The sequence below is a fragment of the Sporisorium graminicola genome, chromosome SGRAM_5 (assembly GCF_005498985.1).
Source record: "Sporisorium graminicola strain CBS 10092 chromosome SGRAM_5, whole genome shotgun sequence".
Classification (NCBI taxonomy): Eukaryota; Fungi; Basidiomycota; class Ustilaginomycetes; order Ustilaginales; family Ustilaginaceae; genus Sporisorium; species Sporisorium graminicola.
Window position 1 is genome coordinate 881260 of NC_043735.1, and position 20992 is coordinate 902251.

At 56.4% G+C, this 20992-nt stretch overlaps 9 protein-coding genes across 9 annotated transcripts; 4 read left to right on the forward strand and 5 right to left on the reverse strand.

Moving 5' to 3' along the window:
• Positions 1 to 96: 96 nt before the first annotated feature.
• On the reverse strand, positions 97 to 1092 carry EX895_005077 (uncharacterized protein; the record flags this gene model as incomplete). The annotated part of the gene is made up of 1 exon (XM_029885671.1): positions 97 to 1092. The coding sequence occupies one exon, from the start codon at positions 1090 to 1092 to the stop codon at positions 97 to 99; it is 996 nt and encodes a 331-aa protein (XP_029738237.1).
• A 621-nt stretch (positions 1093 to 1713) lies between these two features.
• EX895_005078 (uncharacterized protein) lies at positions 1714 to 2229 on the forward strand (the record flags this gene model as incomplete). Its single annotated transcript, XM_029885672.1, has 1 exon — positions 1714 to 2229. The coding sequence occupies one exon, from the start codon at positions 1714 to 1716 to the stop codon at positions 2227 to 2229; it is 516 nt and encodes a 171-aa protein (XP_029738238.1).
• Positions 2230 to 2264: 35 nt separating this feature from the next.
• Positions 2265 to 3875, reverse strand: EX895_005079 (uncharacterized protein; the record flags this gene model as incomplete). The annotated part of the gene is made up of 1 exon (XM_029885673.1): positions 2265 to 3875. The coding sequence occupies one exon, from the start codon at positions 3873 to 3875 to the stop codon at positions 2265 to 2267; it is 1611 nt and encodes a 536-aa protein (XP_029738239.1).
• Positions 3876 to 4385: 510 nt separating this feature from the next.
• Positions 4386 to 6983, forward strand: EX895_005080 (uncharacterized protein; the record flags this gene model as incomplete). The annotated part of the gene is made up of 1 exon (XM_029885674.1): positions 4386 to 6983. One exon carries the CDS (start codon positions 4386 to 4388, stop codon positions 6981 to 6983), a length of 2598 nt encoding a protein of 865 aa, XP_029738240.1.
• Positions 6984 to 7078: 95 nt separating this feature from the next.
• EX895_005081 (uncharacterized protein) lies at positions 7079 to 8209 on the reverse strand (the record flags this gene model as incomplete). The annotated part of the gene is made up of 1 exon (XM_029885675.1): positions 7079 to 8209. The coding sequence occupies one exon, from the start codon at positions 8207 to 8209 to the stop codon at positions 7079 to 7081; it is 1131 nt and encodes a 376-aa protein (XP_029738241.1).
• Positions 8210 to 8933: 724 nt separating this feature from the next.
• Positions 8934 to 10468, forward strand: EX895_005082 (uncharacterized protein; the record flags this gene model as incomplete). Its single annotated transcript, XM_029885676.1, has 2 exons — positions 8934 to 9587; positions 9677 to 10468. The coding sequence occupies 2 exons, from the start codon at positions 8934 to 8936 to the stop codon at positions 10466 to 10468; spliced, it is 1446 nt and encodes a 481-aa protein (XP_029738242.1).
• Positions 10469 to 10799: 331 nt separating this feature from the next.
• On the reverse strand, positions 10800 to 13196 carry EX895_005083 (uncharacterized protein; the record flags this gene model as incomplete). The annotated part of the gene is made up of 1 exon (XM_029885677.1): positions 10800 to 13196. The coding sequence occupies one exon, from the start codon at positions 13194 to 13196 to the stop codon at positions 10800 to 10802; it is 2397 nt and encodes a 798-aa protein (XP_029738243.1).
• Positions 13197 to 16111: 2915 nt separating this feature from the next.
• On the forward strand, positions 16112 to 19039 carry EX895_005084 (uncharacterized protein; the record flags this gene model as incomplete). The annotated part of the gene is made up of 1 exon (XM_029885678.1): positions 16112 to 19039. The coding sequence occupies one exon, from the start codon at positions 16112 to 16114 to the stop codon at positions 19037 to 19039; it is 2928 nt and encodes a 975-aa protein (XP_029738244.1).
• A 600-nt stretch (positions 19040 to 19639) lies between these two features.
• On the reverse strand, positions 19640 to 20236 carry EX895_005085 (uncharacterized protein; the record flags this gene model as incomplete). The annotated part of the gene is made up of 1 exon (XM_029885679.1): positions 19640 to 20236. The coding sequence occupies one exon, from the start codon at positions 20234 to 20236 to the stop codon at positions 19640 to 19642; it is 597 nt and encodes a 198-aa protein (XP_029738245.1).
• Between the last annotated feature and the right edge of the window lie 756 nt (positions 20237 to 20992).

Genomic DNA, 20992 nt, shown 5'->3' on the forward strand with positions numbered 1-20992 from the left:
TATAAAGATAGAAAAGTAGTACCTTTGTTCGAAACAATCGCAGTTATGTAGGAACAGGGAAAGGGAAAGGAACAAGATCGAGAAAGAGAAAGCAGGTCAAGCAAGGCTGCCTGCCTTGACGTGCTCGTCGTCCTTGGGTAGCTGAATCCTGCTCGGACGCATGAACCTGTAGAACAGCATCGTAGCCGCAAACATGAGCAAAGTCATGCTGCTGGCAACGGTGCGCCACATGGCGATTTCAAAGTCCTCAGGACGCTTGACTCGATCAGCCTTGTGGATGTATCCGGGCAGGGCCAGCGCAGCGCTCGCCATGCTGAACCACATGAAAGCCCAAACACCGTTTGGCGTCTGAAGCCTCTTCTTCCACTCCTCGACGTCGATCTTGGCGTTCTGGAGCTGAGTCTCGGTGGGAGGGGGCATGTTGATCTGTCCACGACGCTGGATGATGACGCGGCCAAAGAGGAGCACCAGAGCGTTGATCTCGAGCAGGCAGGTGGCGATGGAGAGCTGCGAGTAGATGATTTGCGAGAGGGGAGCGTGTGACTTGTGGGAGTACGCGTCGACAGCGTAGGAGAGCAGCGAGTGGTCGCCGCTGTAAAGTGTAGGGAGGAAGGACCAGAGGAGAATGTTGCCAAACAGGCGGCGGTCGAAGGTGATGACGCGTTTCACGTCGGCGGTTAAGCGTTGAGGGTCGGGTTTAGGATTGAAGGAGGCAGGGAGCGGGTCCAGCAGCTTCTCTACCTCGTCTTGCTCCTCATCATTGCTGTGATCGGCAGGGGCAGGCTTGGGAATGAACGCTTTGGTCTGTAACCAATGCACGGTGAATGTCGTTTGGACGAGCATCCACAGATGGGTGTACTGCAGGATGTTGTCGAAATTGAAAGAATTGGTGAACAGGTGGCTGTAGCGGAAGGTGTAGACGAGAGTGAGAAGGACAAGCGTCTCGCTCTTGATGTAGAATACGGTGCGAGGTGTGCGGGACACGCTGCCGAGCAGCAGGGCTGGGGCGAGCACGAGCAGTGCCTGCGCACCATCGTTGGTGAACGCGATGAAGCTTGGCACAGCAGGGGATGCGTCTGTCATGGTTGGCATTGGATGATTGAAGAGTAAGATGTGAGGGAGAAGGAGATGGTGGTGGTGACAGAGACGATATATAACTTGTGTATCTGGCGCAGGAGATAGCGCTGGCGGTGGGTGTAACGAAGGCACAGCAACTGTGCGCACGACTGGCGGTCGAGTCTATTCGGCAGGGCATCACACGAGTCTCTCATTTTTTCCACGGCCCGACGGCAGCGAGCTGTCCAAATCCGCAGTTCGGCCCTTGGGGCAACGATGATGATATTGCATGAATCGTTCACACGACCAAAATTCCCAATCAGGTTAGCGCGCATCATGCGAACGCTTGCACACGCACGCACAACACAGCCTCGCTGACAACCAAGCTATTGAGCAACAGTAGTGACCAGACCGGGATGCCTATCCGCCCGTCGAGAAAGTAAGACAGCTTCGATGCAGGGTGTCCGTTTCAGCAGCTTCGGTTCGCAAGTTCACGGAAAATTGGTGATGAAAATTGTTTACGAAGACGGCATAACATAGCAGGGTTGTCATTTATTATACTGCTCATGTGGAGGCTTGCTGCTTAGTCGTTCTTCCCCCACGCCAACTCTGCTCTACACCCCTTCTCCACCATCATCTAGTCACTGGAAAGACCACATGATGCCGACACTACCAGCAGAGCTGCATGCTCTCCTCGAAAGAGATCAGCAGCCCGACTCTCTCCCATCACTACGCCCGCAAAGACCCTTCTCCGCTGACCTCAAACCCACCATCGCTTCGCAGCCCTACCCCGTGCCCGTGCTAGGCATTCTGCACCTGCTCAACGACGACATCGAATCGGCACACGCGCTCGTCCAAGACGACGACGGCAACCGCGACTCTAACCTGATACACTCGATTTTGCATCGTCGAGAGGGCGATTTCTGGAACTCAAAGTGGTGGCTCAATCAGTTTACCCACCCATTCTTGGGTCAGCTCTACTCTGAGAAAAGCCTGGACGGCAAAGCAGGTGCCAAACAATTTGTCGACCTCATCGATAGCATCACCTCGAAAGGTGCCACCACTGCCTGTGCCGCACAGCGAGACGTCAAGCAGGCCAAAGAGTGGCAGTGGAAGGAACACTCGAGTCTCGCGCAGTACCTATTTGAACAGTACAGCATCCAACTAAGCTGAAGGGGAGGAAATGCAGTTTCAAATTGGGATGACATTCAGTCCACTGTGCTCAAAATATCAGAGATGTCGCTGTTACCTGCATCCGAGACACCGAGCCGGATGAGTGCGTCGTTGTTGTGGAACTTGGACAGGTGGCGCGACCCCGAATCGCAGAGCACCGTCACCACCACAGGGGGCGGATCGCCACCGCGTTCACGTTTGAGCTTGAGCGCAGTTCGAACAGCAGCAACGCAATTTACGGCCGACGAAGAGCCAAGGAACAGGCCATCGTTGAGAATCAGATACCTGCCCATGCGCGCCGCTTCGTCGTCCGTCACGCGTTCAGCATCGTCAATGCACTGCAACCCCATCTGCAGATTCCTCGTGATACGATTGATGCCGACCCCTTCCACTACCGAGTCCACCTGATGCCTTCTTCGCTTACCCTCTGCTTCGGTAGCACTGTACATCACACCGTATTTGACTTTGTTGTACAGCCCACTGCCCTGCGGATCTGCAAGCACCACTTTGACTTCCTGCGCCGATCCGGGTCTGCGGATGAACCCGCCCCCTTGCTTGGACTCGTCTGGATCGCACGAGACGCGTTTTAGGTACGCAGCACATCCAGAAAGCGTCCCGCCCGTGCCAGCACCTGCTACAAAGGCGTCGATCAACCCACCGGTTTGGCGCCAGATCTCGGGCCCCGTGCCGTTGTAGTGCGCCCAAAAGTTGGATGGGTTTTCGAACTGATCTGCGAAGAATCCGCGTGCTTGGTTCTCATTGACAACCTCACCTTCCTCGGCATCGCGCGAAGAGGAGCGTTTGGAGGATACGACAAGATCGTCGCGATGTACGTACTCTTCTCCCTGCCCTCCGTCCGAACCAGCATATCCTGAAGTGCCGAAACCAGTGGGGTGTGGACCGATGAGTTCGATTTCGCCGAAAGCTTCTGCGCGTGCACGCGCCTCGTTGACAAAGTGTCGAGGATCGACGATACCGCGTGGACGAACCGATTGGATCTCTGCACCCAGCTTCTCGAGAAGCTCCACTTTCTCGCGCGCCACATCGTCTGGGATGACGATCGAACAGCGATAGCCTTTTGCTCGTGCCAACGTGGCGAGAGAGATACCTGTACTGCCGACAGTGCCTTCAAAGATGCAGCTACCCGTGTGCGGGTAGAGCAGTCCTTCTTCTTCAGCGTCCCTAAGGATTTGCAGTGCCACTCGGTCCTTTGGCGAACCGGCGGGGTTGAGGAATTCGGCTTTGCCAAGAATCTCGCATCCGGTTGCATCGGAAAGACTGTTGATGCGCATGAGCGGGGTGTTGCCGATCAATCCCTCTACACCGCTGACGACCTGGCCGGAGCGAATCTGGATGGGGTCGCGTCCCCGAAGCTCGCGCCGTCTGCGTTCCTCTTCATCCTCGTCGTCGAGTCCGTAAGCGTGCAACTTTCTGCGCCTTCGTCTGCGCTCACGTCGTTCCGCTAGGAAGAACACGGAGGTGATCGAACCAAGACCGAGAACGAGTCCCGTAAAGACGCCGATGAGGAATGTCGACTTGCGATGCGAGCGAGAGTAGCGCGCAAGGAATGCCCAGCCTGGGAGGTGTGCGAATTTCGAGGTGGACGCTACTGCGGACGAAGTAGCCCTTGCACCGACGTTCGACATGTTTGGCTGCCGCCCCAAAAGTGCAGGTCGTCGTCGTAGGTGTTGGTGATGATGGTGACGAATGAGGAAGCAGAGGTGGAGGCAAAGCGAGCGCGAAAGCTGAAGACCCTTCTTTTCTTCGGCGATACAGAAACTAGTGTACAGCCTAACATCTGTGCTAGAACGTTCAAAACGGTCTAACACTTGAACAAAAGCCAGGTGACAAAATGCAAGGCTCCTGCGCCTCATCGGAGCTCATTGCTCCGTCTGCGTGCGTTGCACAGCCTGCATTGCCGTTGCTCGTCTGCGTCATATCTCGGGCAAGCACGCCAGTCGGTCGCAGTCAGCCAGGAGCGCTTGAGCTTCACTATGCCTCGCACAGCGTCTTATCCGGCGATTTGCACGGCGTGTTTCCCCAAGCGTCGATCCTGAGCCTGGCGTCTGTTCCGCTCGCACTTCAATTTTCAAGATCAAACCACTTGGTCTTACCATCACACCTCCTCCATACATTCTGGTGTCTAGACCTCAAAGATGACGGAGAAGCAGCCCTTTGACCAGGAGCTTGAGGCTTCCACGGCGCCGCCCAAGCGCGACGTTTTCACCATGAATGGCAGGCCGGTTGACATCCCCCAAGGCAGCCACATCGCGGTCTACACTCCGTGGGGAAACCGATACACTCTTCGCGGCTGGAAGTTCTACGTTTTCCTCTACGGAATGATTTTTTTCTTCATGAGCGGTTGCAAGCTGCCTGACGTTAGCAAGCTTACCAACTTGCTCGCCCCAGCCCACCCCTGTCCCCATGCCACCAAGCAAGTGCAAGGCTACGCTCAGCACTTGTACAGCTCTGGTTTCCTCGACAATACCTTCTCCCTCGCCTCCAACAGCAACAACACATCAGAGGCACGATGGAAGCAGTACTTTGCCAAACTCGAGTCCGACTTCCTCGCCATCCCCAGCGCTGATGGAGCACGCAACGCTCTCAAGCGCTACACCAACGTCAGCCACTTTGCTGGTTCGGAAGGCGACTACAACTCTGCCCTCCAGATCCTCGAAGAGTGGGGCAACCTCGTTGGCGCTCCTCTCACCGACGACTTGAAGGATCTCGTCTTTGATGCTGGCTCCGCTGACAGCCAGGCTTACCTCAGAGGCGCCAAGGGCAAGGACGGCGTTCGAGCTTGGACTGACACGTACGCCGTCTGGCTCAACTATCCGATCAACTCGACGCTCACCCTCGCCAAGCCTGACCAGCTCGACAAGCCCTACTGGACTGCGAAGCTGAAGGAGGATGTCCTTGACGCTGACCCAACCAGCTCGCGCGGTGTGCCCCTCTTCCACGGCTACTCGGCCTCTGGCAGCGTTTCCGGCCAAGTTGTGTTTGCCGGCATGGGCCGAAAGCAGGACTTTGCCGATCTCGCTGCCAAGGGGATTGACGTCAAAGGCAAGATTGTGCTCGTCGACTATGGCTCCAACTTCCGCGGCCTCAAAGTGCGGGCTGCCCAGGAAGCCGGTGCTGTCGGCGTAATCATCTACACTGACACCATCGAGGATGGCGAGATCACTGAGGCCAACGGATACAAGGCATACCCGGATGGCCCTGCACGCAACCCGTCGGCTGTGCAGCGTGGTTCCGTGCAGGGACTGTCTTTCTACCCTGGCGACCCTTCCACTCCTGGCAAGCCATCGTACCGCAACGCGACGCGCTTGGAGCCGGAGGACGCTGATTCGCTGCCCAAGATCCCCTCCCTGCCGCTTTCGTATTCTGAGGCGAAAGTGCTCTTCGAATCGATCAAGGGCAAAGGTGTCAAGGCTAGCGACGTCAACGACCGCCTCGCTGGCGCCATCGATGGTGTTGAATACTGGACCGGTCCTTCCGACGACATTGTCCATCTTGAAAATTTTGTCGACCTCAAAGTGCGCGATATCTGGAACACGTACGCTGTACTTCCCGGCCACATCAAGGATGAGGTCGTCATCTTGGGCAACCATCGCGATGCATGGACCTTTGGCGCCGCTGACCCGAACTCGGGCACCGCCGCTTTCCACGAAGCCATCAAGGGCCTCGGTCAGCTGTACGCCCAAGGATGGAAGCCCATGCGCACCATTGTCTTCGCCTCGTGGGACGCCGAAGAGTACGGCTTGGTGGGATCGACCGAGTTTGGCGAGGACTACGCCCAGTGGATCCGCGACCACGTGGTGGCCTACCACAACGTTGACGTCTCCGTCGCGGGATCCGTCCTGCAAGCGTCATCCTCGCCCTCGCTCTCGCGCTTTGTCCAAACGGCAGCGGCCAAAGTCAATGATCCCAACACCCCCTCCGAGAAACTCGACCTCAATGCCTTCCACCCCCTTGGCTCCGGGTCAGACTACACGGTCTTCCTCCAACACCTCGGCATCGCCTCCACTGATCTGGGTTTCAAACGTGCGGCCAAGGATCCGATCTACATGTACCACTCGAACTACGACAGCTTCTACTGGATGGACACATTCGGCGACCCGGGTTTCCATCGGCATGAGGCTGCGGCCAAGATCGTTGGGTTGATGGCGATCGGGTCGTCGACCGAGCTGTTTGCGCCTGTTGATGTGCAGGACTATGCCAGCGAGTTGACCAAGTACCTTGGCAAGATCGAGAAGCTCGCTGCCAAGGAGTTGGGCATCCCGCACGGCGCAGGTGCCAAACACCCCCACTGGTTGAACCACCTTCGACTCTCGATCCACAAACTCGATGTTGCCGCTCGACACTTTGAGCACCAGAAGGTACACCTGAAGCAGAAGCTCGTACGCCTCGCAGAAAAGTACCGCAAGCATCCCCGCCACAAGAATCAGCACCATGCCAACAAGCACGGTGATGAAAAGGTAGGCAAAGACATCTGGAAAGTGCTCGTTGAGATCCGACAGCTCAACAAGAAGCTGCAGACGTTCGAGCAGAATTTGATCGACCAGAAGGGCTTGAAGGGTCGAGAGTGGTACAAGCACCTGGGTACTGCTCCGGGTCGATGGTTGGGATATGGTGCGACGACGTTCCCTGGTGTCACCGAGGCGATCACGCTGGATAAGGGCGAAGGACTCGAGGACGAGGCTAGGAGGTTGGGCCAACATATCGAGGCATTGGCCCATCACCTGCGCAAGTGATGTGATACACATCAAGATCATGTTCCGTTTGCAGACTGATGTTGCGCTAGTTTATCCAATAAAAGTACAACTTCATTCGAGTGCGAAGTGAGCGTCTAATAGCCTCTAGAGATGAGCAGGTCTTTGGTCGCCTCATAGGTTACGAACAGCACCGCGTTCACTGGCAACGCTCTCAACACTGTCGGCCCTACACCGACGAAGAACGCCCTCCATCCGCCACTTGCGTACGTCTGCCTCGCCGTTGACCAGAACAGACTCCTTTGCCCGGGGGCATCATCCAACCGACTCGTCGCTTGAATTTTCGTCTTGATCACGTCGGCCCAGAACGTGCTCAGCCACGCAACTACACCCGCAAGCGCCCCACTCGCCGCCATATCCACATTGCTCAGCGGCTTGCCCGTAAATCCGGCAATCGACGCATTCATCAGTTCGTAGCTCGCAAAGTACGGACCGTACCCTAGATCCCGCACCGCCGTGGTACACCACCCACGATAGAGGCCCCTCCACACGCCCTCGGTTCGGACGACGTGCTTGAGCACCGCCCACGTGCCCCTCCCACGCGCCGAGATGTCCATCTGCTCGCGGATCTTGATCAGGTCGATCGGCGACGTAATCAGTGATGATCCCAGCCCGCTCAGCATCCCTGCGACGAGAGCCTGTGCGATGGGTGCGCTCTCGAACAGGTGGTGCGTCTGCTGATACCGAAGGGCAATGTTGTACATGCCGAAGATGGACGCGTTCATGACGGCGACGCCGAGCATGGGCGAGGTGACGCCCTTGTACAGGCCCCAGATGCGCTCCTCTGCGATAATGATGCGGAAGGCGTCGGTTGCTGATCGGTAAATGGGTAGCGCGATGCGAATGCCCCCGCCACTCGAAGTAGAGGCACATTGTGGTCGTGTGAGCGTCGCAGCATGGCCTGAGGAGGTGGCAGTAGCCGGTGCAGCAGCAGCAGGGTGGTGGGGCACGCTCGTCGATGAGTATTGAAGCCGTGCCGGCGATGACGACAGCAATTTGGAGGAGGCGGATGCGGTCGAGAAAGGAGCATTGTCTATCGACGAAGCGAGGGTGGACGATTGTGCTTGCAGTCGAGTCTTGACCGTATCGAAAGGGTGGCCCGCGAGAAGGGAGGCGATACCGCCTGCGGTACCTGCGACGAAGTCGACCAGCGCTGAGGGTGCAGCGCCAGCAGCAGCACCTGCAGCGACGACGTCCTCCGCAGCCATGCCCTCCGGATCTGCGTAATGAAACGTATGTGTGTCAGTGTGTGGTTGGATGGGAGCATGTTGCACGCTTGGGTTGGCTCGCTGTATCGCCCTGCCTCGCATCTGCCCCGCTTCGACATGTTCCGAACGTGAAATGTGGAGAGCTTCGTCTCATCGGGCTCCAAGCTACCTTATCGGGACCAGATCTGGATTAGCCTCTACAAATTGTGTGCGAATCATGCATGGATGGCGTGCGGCGATTACAGAGCTGTCCAACACTGCTCGAACCCTTCCTTTGGCCCAAGAGCACGCCATTCGTATCCTCTTAGCGTCGCTCGGCAACTCATTGTCAGTTTGTGTCTCCCACGTTCATGCTCCTTCCCCACAGCAGCAGTGTGCTACCTCATGAAAGGGAGGAACCTTTCGCGTGAGTGTCCCGTGGTACAGTGTGATGATGGGGCAAACTGGTACCGGAGGGTGAATGGCGCCATTCTCACACAGTAAAATCGACGAGATTGATGATTGATCTTTGTTTGCAGCAGCATGTGAGAATGGAGTGGTTATCGAAGGCCGACACAGATCTTGCGCGGAGCTTACTGGCCGGAAAGCTTTTGTCAGCCGTCCTCCGCCGGGCTTCAAGTGACGACGTCTGTGCACGATTTTTTGCTCTCTATTCGTATAAGACCCCATACCTTCTTACCGCTTTACACTTTCCTGCATCATCCCAGCGTTCTCCTCCACGGAAATGACCCCTCCAAATGCCACGCACGACACGGCCTCGGCTGTGGGCCAGCTGAGCCTCTCGGACAACGCACCGCAGAAGCGTATCATTTTGTACGCTTTCATGATGGGCTGTTCGGGCCACCAGTCTCCAGGACTCTGGACGCACCCAGCCGACCGATCTCGCCACCACAACAAGCTCTCGTACTGGATCGATCACGCCAAGCTACTCGAAGCTGGCCATTTTGACGGGCTCTTCCTGGCCGATGTGCTCGGAGGCTACGATGTGTATGCGGGCAACCTCGATGCTGCCCTTTCCTCGGGTGCGCAGTTCCCTGTCATCGACCCGCTTCTACTGATCTCTGCCATGGCCGCGGCTACGACCAACCTCTCGTTCGGCATTACGGCAACGACGTCGTACGTGCATCCTTACGAGCTGGCACGACGCTTCTCGACGCTCGACCACCTTACTAACGGTCGCGTCGGATGGAATGTTGTTACCGGCTACCTCGATTCTGCCGCGCGCCAGTTTGGAGCAAAGAACCAGGACCTGCACGCAAAGCGCTACGAGGTCGCCGACGAGTACATGGACGTCGTGTACAAGCTGTGGGAAAGCAGCTGGGCGGATGATGCGGTGGTTCAGGACCCGAGCAAACCGCTCTACACGCGCCCCGAGCGTGTGCGTCAGATCAACCACAAGGGCAAGTACTTTGAGAGCGTGCCCGGTCCTCACATCTGCGAACCGTCGCCGTTCCGGTTATTTACCAGGCGGGCTCGTCCGGCCCTGGCATGGCGTTCGCTGCCAAGCACGCCGAAGTGATCTTTATTGCAGCACACAAGCCGGAGGTGGCCAAGAAGCGTGTAGATGCTGCGAGGGCGGGAGCGAAGGAGGCTGGGCGCGATCCGGCCAGCCTCAAGGTGCTCGCCCTGCTGTGTCCCATCATCGGGAAGACGGACGAAGAGGCACAAGCAAAGTACAAGGAACACCTGGAGCAGGGATCCGACGACGGCGCACTGGCTCTCTTTGGCGGCTGGACCGGTATCGACCTCTCGACTTACTCGGAAGACGAAGAGCTACGCGCCACCGAGTCCAACGCAATCAAGTCTGCTGTCGAGAACTTCGCCACGCAAGACCCCCACGTGCCCAAATGGAACAAAGCTGCGGTAGCCAACAAGATCAAACTCGGCGGCTTGGGTCCCACCATCGTGGGTAGTCCCTCGTCCGTCGCCAACCAGCTGCAGGACTGGGTCGATAAAGCCGGTGTGGACGGCTTCAACCTCGCCTACACCCTCGCTCCAGGTACCTTTGAAGACTTTGTCCAGCTTGTGGTTCCTATCTTGAAGGAGCGCGGTGTCGTCTGGGCCGATTACCCGCAGGTCGAGCAGCCACAGAAGGAAAACGTCACCGACGGGCCCAAGGAAGGGTTTGGCATCAACGAGCATGTGGGGATTACTTCGAGGGAGAAGCTGTACGGTGTTGGGCAGAAAACATTTAGGAAGGATCACTACGCTTCCAAGTTCACCTGGAAAGCGGGCCAGGAGGCGCCTGCGCTCGACTAGAGCTTCAAATCGCTATTCATCCTCACTGTGAAAAAGCAATCACAAAACGACAAGCTCGAGCTATTTGACGACTATCCTCGTGGATCACCTCCTAGCAAGCATAAGTGAAATTACTGAAACACGATCCAAAATCCGAAACAAATGTCCAGAAAAGATGGCTTTCGTGGTCATCCTTTTCCTCATTCCGACACGCGACACTCTTGTTCACATTGTCCGAAACACACAGTACAGACATTCGAGGGCTCTGCATCTGGTCAAGAGATCTAGATTATTTGGACAAGAGATCTGGATTACGTTCTCTCCGTATCGTTTCGACGAAAAAAGAGCACATTTACTGCTCAGTCGAGGTACTGTTCTGAGCAATCACTACAGGGCAATCTGGCCTCGTCAAGTTGGCTCCCAACTGTCCTCCAAGCCAGATAGCCACTCCGTTGGTCCACCCGAAGCCTGTCTGGACTGTATACTCGCCGCCTGACCCAGCCGCATTCACGTCTGAAGCATTGAACTTCTCAAACATGTTGCCGATGGCAGTGGATGCGTTGAGGCCATTGGCAGCGAGCACGCTGTCCGCAACGGGCTGGAAGGCGGGATCGGTGGTGTTGAGCTTACCACCAGTAGCCCTCCAAGAGCAGAGAGCAGAGGCAACGTAGCGGTTGGCCAGCTCACGCACCAACTCGTCGCGCCAACTCTCCTCACTGGTGCTGTTGCCCGTGTTCAAAAGCGGATGCAGCTCCACCGAAGGATTGTTGGGATCCGTCGCTCCGGCCAGCGTCTCGTTGATGGCGCTACCCGGCTGGTTCTCAAGTCCCTGAACGGGAAGGCTGTCTTCTGTCTGGCCGAGCTGGTTGGTGCCGTTGGTTGTAGGGATGAGGGCAAAGGTGCCGTTCTCTGCAGGGAGCTGAGGCCCCGCTGCCAAGATATCGGGGAGGTTGCGAAGTGCTTCCAGAGCAATGTATGTGTGAGGCGGCCAAGCATTGGCAAAGTCCCACTGCTGACCGGTGGGGACGAGCGAGGCCGGAAGCGTGCCGTTGAAGCGGTCGATAATGTATCGCAGCCCGGCAAACACGCCCTGGAGGTTCTGTCGACGCTGATCGATGCTGATCGACTCATTGACAAACTCCTGTGGCAAAATCTGGGCCCATAGCGGGAAGAAGCCGGCAGGGGTAAAGAAGGGCGCACGATCACCCAGAGTTGTGTTAAAGTCGTAGAAGAACTTGTTGCTCGGGTCCCAAAACACATCGAGGATCGCTTCCTTGCGCGCCTGCGCCTGTTGGGCCCAGTAGTTGGCACGAGTTGCGTTGGCTTGCGTGCCGTTACCCGAGATCTTGTAGAACGCCGAGAGCTTCTGCTCACAGGCAAAGAGGATCGAGTTGAGGTCGACGGGCAGCTGAGCCGCCGTGTTAAGGAAGCGCTGTGCGGGGATGGTGTCGGTCAAGTTAATGGTAGGACGCTTGGACCAGCGAGCAGCCGAGTAGTCGCTGCCGCTCTCTGCACCCGAAGCAATGTCCGAGTAGAGCGTCGCCTTTTGCGTGTCGTTGAGCTGTAAACCCGACTGGGAAGCGCTTTGCACCGTCTTGTAGTCCTCGAGGTAGCTCTCTGGACGAGGAGCCGAGGTGTCGACCTTGTAGTGGGTGATGTTGTGCGTCGCGTTGGTGAAAGGAGAAGTAAACTCGATGGTTCGGTTGTTCTTCCAGAACGACATTTCACGCTCGAGCAAAGGAAGGAAGCGCTGCAGTACCGAGGTATCGTTGTAAGCCTGGATATACTTGTCGATCATCAGTGTGAAGAAGGGAGGCTGCGAACGGTTCTCGTAGTAGACGCGGTTGCCGTTGGGGATGAAACCGAGCCTATCGATGAGGTCGCCAAAGTTTTCGAGGATGGCCTTGACGACGGACTGAAGCTGTGAAGTAATCAAGCCTTCAATAACGAAAAAGGTGTCCCAGTAATAGAGCTCACGGAATCGACCTCCGGGCACCACAAAGACACGACTCTCGTTGAAGGGGATGAATGAGCACACGCAACCGTCGCATTGAACGCCCGATGGGCTGGACGAGTTGGTGGTGCGGGCCAGCAGCTCCCAGTAGCCATGAACCTGCTTGAGCCAGTCGCGCACCACTTCGTCCTCGACCCCTTGCAAAAATTTGGGGTCTTGGAGGAACTCGCTTCCGAGGTCGGCTGGGACGAGCTCAACGCCTTCGGCGACAAAGTTGTCGTCGACAAACTGGATGATTTCGTCGTAGGTGATGTTGCTAGCGTTGCCACCACCGAGCTGATTAAAGTTGTCGAGAACGACGGATTCAGGTTTGGAGGTGGCCTTGTCGACAAATGTCTTGCTGTCTTTGAAGATACCTGCGAGCTGCACTGCCTGGAGGAGGGGTCCCGGGCAGTAGATGGGGGAAGTACAGAGCTCCTGCTGGGGTGGAAGGGGTCCAGTTGGGATGAAGGCGGTTGGCGTGGTGGTGGCTGACGGCACAGCGGCCGGAGGCTTTTCGGTCAAAGGGTTGGCAGAAGCGCTGGTTGAGCTGGCCGAGATGGAGGTAGCGCTGCTGCTGGTAGTAGGAGAAGCCGAGCTTACGACAGAAGAAGCTGCATTGCCGGCACTCGAGGCGACACTACCGGTGATAGCGGTCGTCGAACTTGCGCCGCTGGTAGAGGGGCTGTCCTGAGCAGCGACTGCAGCCAACGCTGGCAGCAGCCCAGCCAACAATTTGATAGCTGGCAGACGCATCTTGACGAATAGATGAGGAGATTTGTTGTTCTGGAAAAATGCGAAAATCGTCAAAGCTCAGAGCTATATATGGAGAGTCCTGCGTCTGCTCAGCCTCTGACTTGAGCTTGAGCCCGCGCCACGAGGGTCTAAGTCAGCTGCTTGAATCTGGGGTCGTTCGCAGGAAGAGAGCTTTGGTCTCTGTCTGCTCTGTCTTGCCAAGAAGAAGCGAGCAGCCACAGTGACAACGACATGGACGAAAACGTCACTGTTTTGCGGGGACAGCGTAGATTCCGCACAATTTGTGTGCATCAACCGATGTCTCAAAGTGGGGAAAATCAAGAACTCTGTTTTTTATTTATTTATTCGGACGCTGCGGAATCGGAAGATGGACCTGGCTTCAGCCTTGTGATGGTGAGGGGTACTGTTGAGAATGTGCCACTGGGTATGCTCGCTTGCAATGGCTGCATGGGCAGCCAAGGCGGGGTGAACGCTGCCGTTGATGCGCGGTTGCAAAGCATGGCAGATCTTCGGAGGAACCTCGAGCAAGCGAAGAGGGGACTGCCAATACCCTCGTTCCTAGCGCTTTTACGATGTGGGCAAGCGAGGTGAACCCCCATCAACCAATAAGCATCTCGCCACGGTGAAAGAGCCATACGGCGACGTCAACATGATGCCGACCCCGAGGTTTGCATGGGTTCAGGCATCACGGGGGCAAACCTCCGTTGGCTCGAGGTCTGAAGCTTCGACACGGCATCTGTTTCAAGACAAACAAGAGCTGCCGGCAAACAACAAACAAACTGCTGTATCTATCTCGCTCTTTGATTAGTGCGAGCAAAGGCAATGAGCCGGTCAGCTGCTCATGATCGGCTCTGTTGAAAGGCTAGTGGGCGGTAACGAGCAGGTGGGAATTGCAACTCCGCCATCGTTGCCATACCACATAGCTTCTGCGGTGGTAGAGGACATACATCGCTGACGTCGTTGTGCTTTTCTCGCTCAAAGGCAAAACTCGTTTCCCATCACCGATGCATGCAGTTCTTTAAAAGTGGTTTTCCGATCGATTAAATGCATGTTCGTCAGACTTGTCCGCTCTAACATGTTTCCTCCCGGTTGATTTTTTCGGATCACGACGGCCGCGGATCATAGCCCTCGTGATCCGCGGACGAAGAGCTAGACGTGCGAGCAAGCCTTCATAACCTGTTCTGACACCATGTCCATGGCACGGTTCAGGCGTCCTGATGCCTTCCGTTGTAGAGCTTGCTCGACATCAAAGACCCGCCGCGGAACAGACGTCGACTCTGTCGCACTCATCGAACGCTGGCAATTCAAGTAGCAAGCCTGTTCCTAGATGCGGTGACCCTGGGCAGCGGCGGAAACCTGCAGTTGGGGTCCCAGCACGCAACGGCGAGCACCCCCGAATCGATGATGTATGTGATGTAAAGCAGAGCAGTGCCTCCAGGACCGACTACGCGATGCCCATCGCTACTCGGACGTGATCCTTCGCTTCCCTTTGCCGACGCCGAGGTTGATTGCCAAACCTCGTCCCCCACTTGTGCCGAAATTGCACGCCCGGCTCTGATTGTAAGGTGATCATGGCCAGGACACTCTTTCGTGGCCTGTGGCTTATGCTGCTGATGGACAGACCGGCAAGGTGGCATGCAATGGCGGGCCAAATTCGGACATCTCCGTCTCAACAAAAGCGGGGTGAACGCGGACGGCCTCGAAATCAAGCTTGCATCCTCTGCATTGCCGCGTTAACCATGACAAGTTCGAGATGCAGAGATTGGACATTCAGTCTCTCCCAAACCAAGTGGCGACAAAGGGGTTCGCTTTCTTTGTCCCTCAACAAGCTCAGAGGAAAGAGAGGGGAGAGAGAGAGAGAAAAAAAAGCAGGATGAGGCCGTCGATAAGGTCAGAGGAAGAGGTGCCGCCGCGTTCCAATCGCATTGTCCACTATGATCGCGATTTCACCGACGACGGCAAAAAGGGGCACAGCGGAGAAGAATTCCACGGCCCGAGGTCTCTCTGATTTTCAAATAGTCAGCTCAAACTCGCCCGCTCTCGCTGTCTCCGGCTTAGATCCGAAGCTGATTCAAGCAGAGCGAGTGGCTGGCTGACAACGAATGCTTTCGGTCCACCTTATCCGCGACCCTCTGCGGCCATATTGCTGCGGTAGGAACAAGGGTTCCAGTGCACCGATGCCGAGAAAGCAGAGTCACCATGTCGGATTTGCGACGGCGGCGGCGACCGGGGTGCTAGTTCCGTGCTACAGTACTTCCGTCGGCGAGTGTGGATGCCTGGCGATTTGCCAGATTTTCGGCTGGCTCACAAAGCAATAGTAGCTGCTTCCAGAACCGGTCCGGTTAAACTCGTTCGACGGACATACAGCCTTGCGTAGGGAGTGGGTTCACCGGGACCAGCTCGAGGCATTCATTGCTTGCTTGCTCGCTGGCTTGCTTGCTTGGCTCACTCGACATCACACAAACTAGGGCGGTTACTGCTTTGACTGCCTGATAGCCGCTCCTTTGCGGTTATCGCGGAACATCCTCGCCTCATCACATATCCTCCCACCATGATTTGCGCCCCTCTCCCCCCCTCTCTTCTCGCTCTCTCTCCTTCCCTCCTTTTGTTTCGCCCGAGTCTCGGTCTATACCCGATTCTGTGACAGAGGCGCCGTCCCGAACCCGTCTTGTCCTTCCTTACCTTGTCATTCCTCTGCTTTCGGCCTTCCCACAACCCCGCCGTTCCCACGCCCCTTCTGCCTGCTCGCTCACCCTCGCAACGCTCTTCAAGCCACTCCTGTATCTGTATCTCGAACCATTGCGCAGATCATCTCATGGATCTATCGTAGTAGCCACCGACCACCACCACTACCATCACCAACTGCATCACGTCTTCGATGCTTGCCGTGTAGGCGTTTGGATATCAGATTCAACATGGCCGGTTGCAAACAGAGCATGGGTCGAAAGCGCACCCTCGCTGATCCATGCTCTTCGTCTCCGAGCTGTAAGAAGCACGCCAGGTCATCTTCAACATGCTCGCCTCGCTCCAGTCCATCATCCACGATCCACCCAATTGAGCAACTCATTTCAGCAGCTTCCTCTTCATGTGGCCCATCGGCACCAACCTTCGACAGCATTTGTCGCAACTCGTCAGACCCTTTCCCACGCTACTCTCTAGGCATCCCTCACCTCGACGTCTTGCTGCCCTTCCGCGATGGCCTCGATCTCCTCCACGCCTACCACCAAGGCATCGGCTGGATCTATTCCCCTGTAGACCGCACCACCCTGCTCGAAACCCTCGAAGAAGCAGAACGTCACGGCGCTGACTCGATTCACCCGCATCGTCTCGCTTGCCTCTTGGCTGCACTCGCTCTCGGAGACCTATTTTCTCCCTGCTTCTCCACATCAACACAGCCCTCAACTAGTCGTCCCGAAAGCCTTGCAGATTCATCAGCAAAGCGCGGCAGAATCTGGTTTGGTGTGGCTTCCGCCTGTCTGGCTGGCTCTCGCAAACGCGCCGACCTCATGCACAATCCTACGCCAGATGCATGCTCGGCTCTCTACCTCATGTCCACCTATCTCCTCTGCTCCAACGACGAAGAGCTCTTCTATCGCTCCCAAGGACTCACCGGACTCGCGCTCATCTTGGCAAAATCAGCACTCATGCCTTCTTGCGTAGCATCAGTTCCGTCACGTTCGACACCCCATATAGCCGCGCCTTCGGTTGCAAGCCAGCATCAGGCAGCAGCCGATTCCAAGGCCGCTGAAGGCTCATCGCCAGCTTCACCTCTGACTACCACCGCAACCCATCAAGACCGTCTACACTGCACCAGGCTTCTCAGCGATCTCATCTTTCACCTTCGCTGTCAAGTCCTTACCTTTGCGCTGCCCTGCACATTCGGCCATATTTCTTCTCCGGAAATCGGCGCACCTCTCGCCAGCTTTCCCGAAGTCCCCACCATACAAGCCATCTGGACCGCGTTCGGCACACCTCTCTATGCAAGCCTTGATGCATTCGGCAGCCGCTACAGCCCTAATATCTTTCACAATTGGAAACTAGGGCTCGCCGATCTCATGCACCAGGTCTCGTCACTCACCAACCAGGCCGTTACTTTCGACAATCTTGCGTCACCCTTTCCGGGATCATGCGGTCTCGATGCAGGCATGCTCGCCGAGAAGCTGCGCGAAAAGCGCAGAGAGTCCAACAGGATCACGCTTCCGGATCATGGACACGTCGTGAAACTGGACGAGAGGATCCGACGCTATCACGCCAGCTTACCCGAGTTTTTGCTGCTGCACAAGCCGCTGCCTATCGAGATGGCGGGCAAAGTGGATGAGGACGAGCTGGCACAGATCATCTGCCAGCGGCACGTGGCCTGCTCCATGGTACATCGCATGCTCATGGCTCTGCATCGACCATGGTACCTGTCTGCGCTCGCTGGCCGATCTCACGCGTTGATAACAGAACCGATTCAGCCCTTGCGTCACAGCCCCCCAGCTGCAGAGATGCGCGACAGATCATCGCACTCTAAGCCCGACCATATGGCACCTTGGCCAGAGGCGACGTGCACATCTGCCGAGCAGCCATCGCCGTCAGCCATGTTTTCTCTCTCCGCCGTCCTGCGCTCGGCAACGTGGCAGACAGAGACGTATGCAGGCGCAACCGCATGTGCTCCTCCACAAGCACTCGCCTGGTGGCAGTTCACTAACAATGCACTCGCCGCCGCCATCGTCCAGGCTACCGCGTTGCTTCGACTGTCGTGTCCGTCGAAAGGCAACAGCTCCACGCCAGGTACAGGAACGAAGGCTGCGCAATCCATCCAGGCTTCGTCGCATTTCCACACGCAGGTCCGCAGCGATCTCGACAAGAACATTTGCTCGTTCCAGAACGTCGCCAAGCGATGCAAGCTCGCAGCAAAGGCGCTGCCGTTCTTACAGCGCGTCAGTTCCGCCATCGACTTGGGAATCTGCAAATCGAGGAGTGCAGGTTCGTCCGGCGAAGACACTCTGCAGAGCAGCGTGTTGGCTGATAAAGGCGAAATGGAGCAGGCGCACTTGGCGGCATCGGCATTCACAGCAAAATCGACATCAACATCAAACACCGAGGGCTCAGACCCCCTCACTTGTAACAATATCAGTATCGACACCAGTCCCAGGCAGAGCAACAGCAATCGCATCGTCACTCGCAACAGCAACAGCATCAGCATCAGCAACACTAGCAGCATCAGCAACACTAGCAGCATCAACAACACATCCAACACCAACACCGCCAACAGCACCGCCAAGAACGGTTACGTTCACACCTGCGATCAGCGTGCGAACTTCAACACGGAACCCAGCAACGATCCCCAACCGTCCAATTCGAGCACTTTGACTACTTCAACCCGTCCATCGGAAGCCAGACGTGCTTCAAGCGCCAAATCCGAGCTAGAGGCCATCTTTGGACCCATCGCATCCGGGCTCGAGCTGTCTGCCGCGTCTGTAACCGAGGCACCGGTGAAGCCCTTGTATCGCCAGAGCTGGGAACCGATCCCTGTACCGCCCAGCACGCGCGAGGTGGAGGATCAGATCTCACAGCCACCTCCGAGTGATGACGCAGGCTCGTCGTCCTCGTCCTTTGGGACGTTTCCACGGACGCCGCGGTCCGGGTCGCCTCAGGTGAACAGTGCGGATACAGGTGGAGATCGGGGACCAGTCTTGGAGGAAGGCAGAAAATCAGACGCTGCAGCAGGAGGTGCAGCCCCGGTGGCAGCAGAGGAGGGTAGCAGGAAGAAGCAGAATTCGGCGTCAGACCTTGTGCTAGAGTGCATCAGGTTCTGGCAACCTGAGATGCTTGCTACTCTGTCGGCGGATCGGTCGTGAGTGAGAGGTAGTGTACCAAGAAGATGCAATCCCAAGAACATTTTCGTCTTGCACAAAGCTATCGCGCTCACTTTGTGAGCCTGATAGATAAGGACCCAAACGCTGTCCAGGCTCAGGTCTGGTAGGTAGTAGAGCTACTAAGGCTGCATGAACTTGAACTTCAGTTGCCATCCCGTTCCCTTTGTCTTGAGCGTGTTGATGAGCGCACAAGGCTCGTTCTGGTATTGCGAAGCTGACTGGTGAGATTTAAAAGCAGAAATGCGGGAGGTCGAAGACCTCATTATATACTTGCGAGCGCTGCAAGTGAAATTGACCTCCTCAAACTGATAGTACAAAGGTACCGTATGAGAACAAAGGGGCATGGTGAGATCGTCGCAACAGTGGCGTAATCCGACAACTGTTCGAAGGCGCGGAGATCAGGGGTCGGGCTGCAGCTGCGGATGACGCACCGAGTAGGGAATCTGCGGCCGTGCACCTCAAGTCGACTGCGGTTGTGGACGATGAAATGTCATTGGACGCGTGGACTAAAATACAGTTCGAGTGCGGATATGCAGAACGGTTGGACAGAGAAGCTGAAGGGACGATAGACTGAGCTCGGGATCAGTCGGATTTGCGAGTGTCGCTGGTGCGAGACGAGGAACGCTGCAGCTCGTCTCTATCGACAGAATCAAGGTCCTCGAGGTCTTGCACCCTACGATCGCGATTCAGCGCAAGCACTTTGGCAGCTTTGCTACCGACAACTCTGCTTGACCTCGGCGAAGATGGACGCGCGCTCTTGGGCGAAGGGGTGTAGGTAGCACTCGGATCCGGATAGGAAGAGTAGACCGAGCCGCTTCTCGAGGTTGTGCTGAACTTGCCGTTGATCTTCCAAGACGAGCTAGATGATGATTCGACAGAGGCAGACGGTACATGTGCTGCGCTGCGGTTGACGGAGTGAGACTGTGTTTCGCTGAAGGCATCGAGTAGCTGCTCCTTTTCGTCGTCATCTCCGAGGTCTCGTTCGTCCAGGTTGTGCTCGGCATGCGCAAAGCCATTTGTCTGCGGAAACTCGGAGGGCTGGCTGAAGTTGTGTAGTATCCAAGCAAAGGCGCCGACGAGGAAGATGCATGGGATCACGAGAAAAGCCCAGGAGAGCGAAATGATGGCGCTCGAAGCATTCTCGTGCACGCTCGCTTCTGCGCCAGCTATGCTAGTCATGTCTCGAGCAGCTTGTATCCCTGGTACGGGCGTGAGAGCTTGTCGTGTGTGGTAGGCGATAAGAGCGAATCAACAATGCGGATGGTTCTGTCTGAGAGCAAGTCGAGCGCGAAAGGACGATGGCGCAAGGTGTATCGGGCGTGGCCGATCAGCAGCAAATCAAGGAGAGAGGCAAGCAGCAAGCCTCGAGACGAGACCGAAGCGACCACGGACTTGACTACGCTGTGTGCAGCTGGGCGCATCCCGACGTTCGCGTGAGCTGGTAGCTGTTGAGAGACTGCGCCGACTGTGATGATGGAAACGACCTGATGGTTGCATCACATAAAGCCAAAGTGGGAGAACCGCACGCGAATCCGCTGAGTTCAAAACGCCCAAAACGACAGCTTCCGTGCAGGCGGAAGGAATTTAACGCGATGTGAGATCCTGCTTTCGTTTGTCACAATCACCGGAAAAGATGACGACTGCAAAGGGCGATGATACAGTACCTGTTGCCGAAACTCGGCGTCGTCGGCAGACCCTCAAATTTGCTTTGAAGCAGCCACAGTGTAGCCAGTCGAGCACGATTCAGCAACGTTCCAATGATATGCCGAGCAGAGGGCGTGCGTCCCTGCGCAACCACCCAGTCGCAGGGATCCTGTTCGCTTCGAATTTTGTGACCAAGATGGTCGCCGTGCCAATGTGGGTTCGAATCTTTTATTAGATTCAACATCACATCATAAGACTGGAACCTTCTTCTCCGAAGTCCGAGTGCACGCA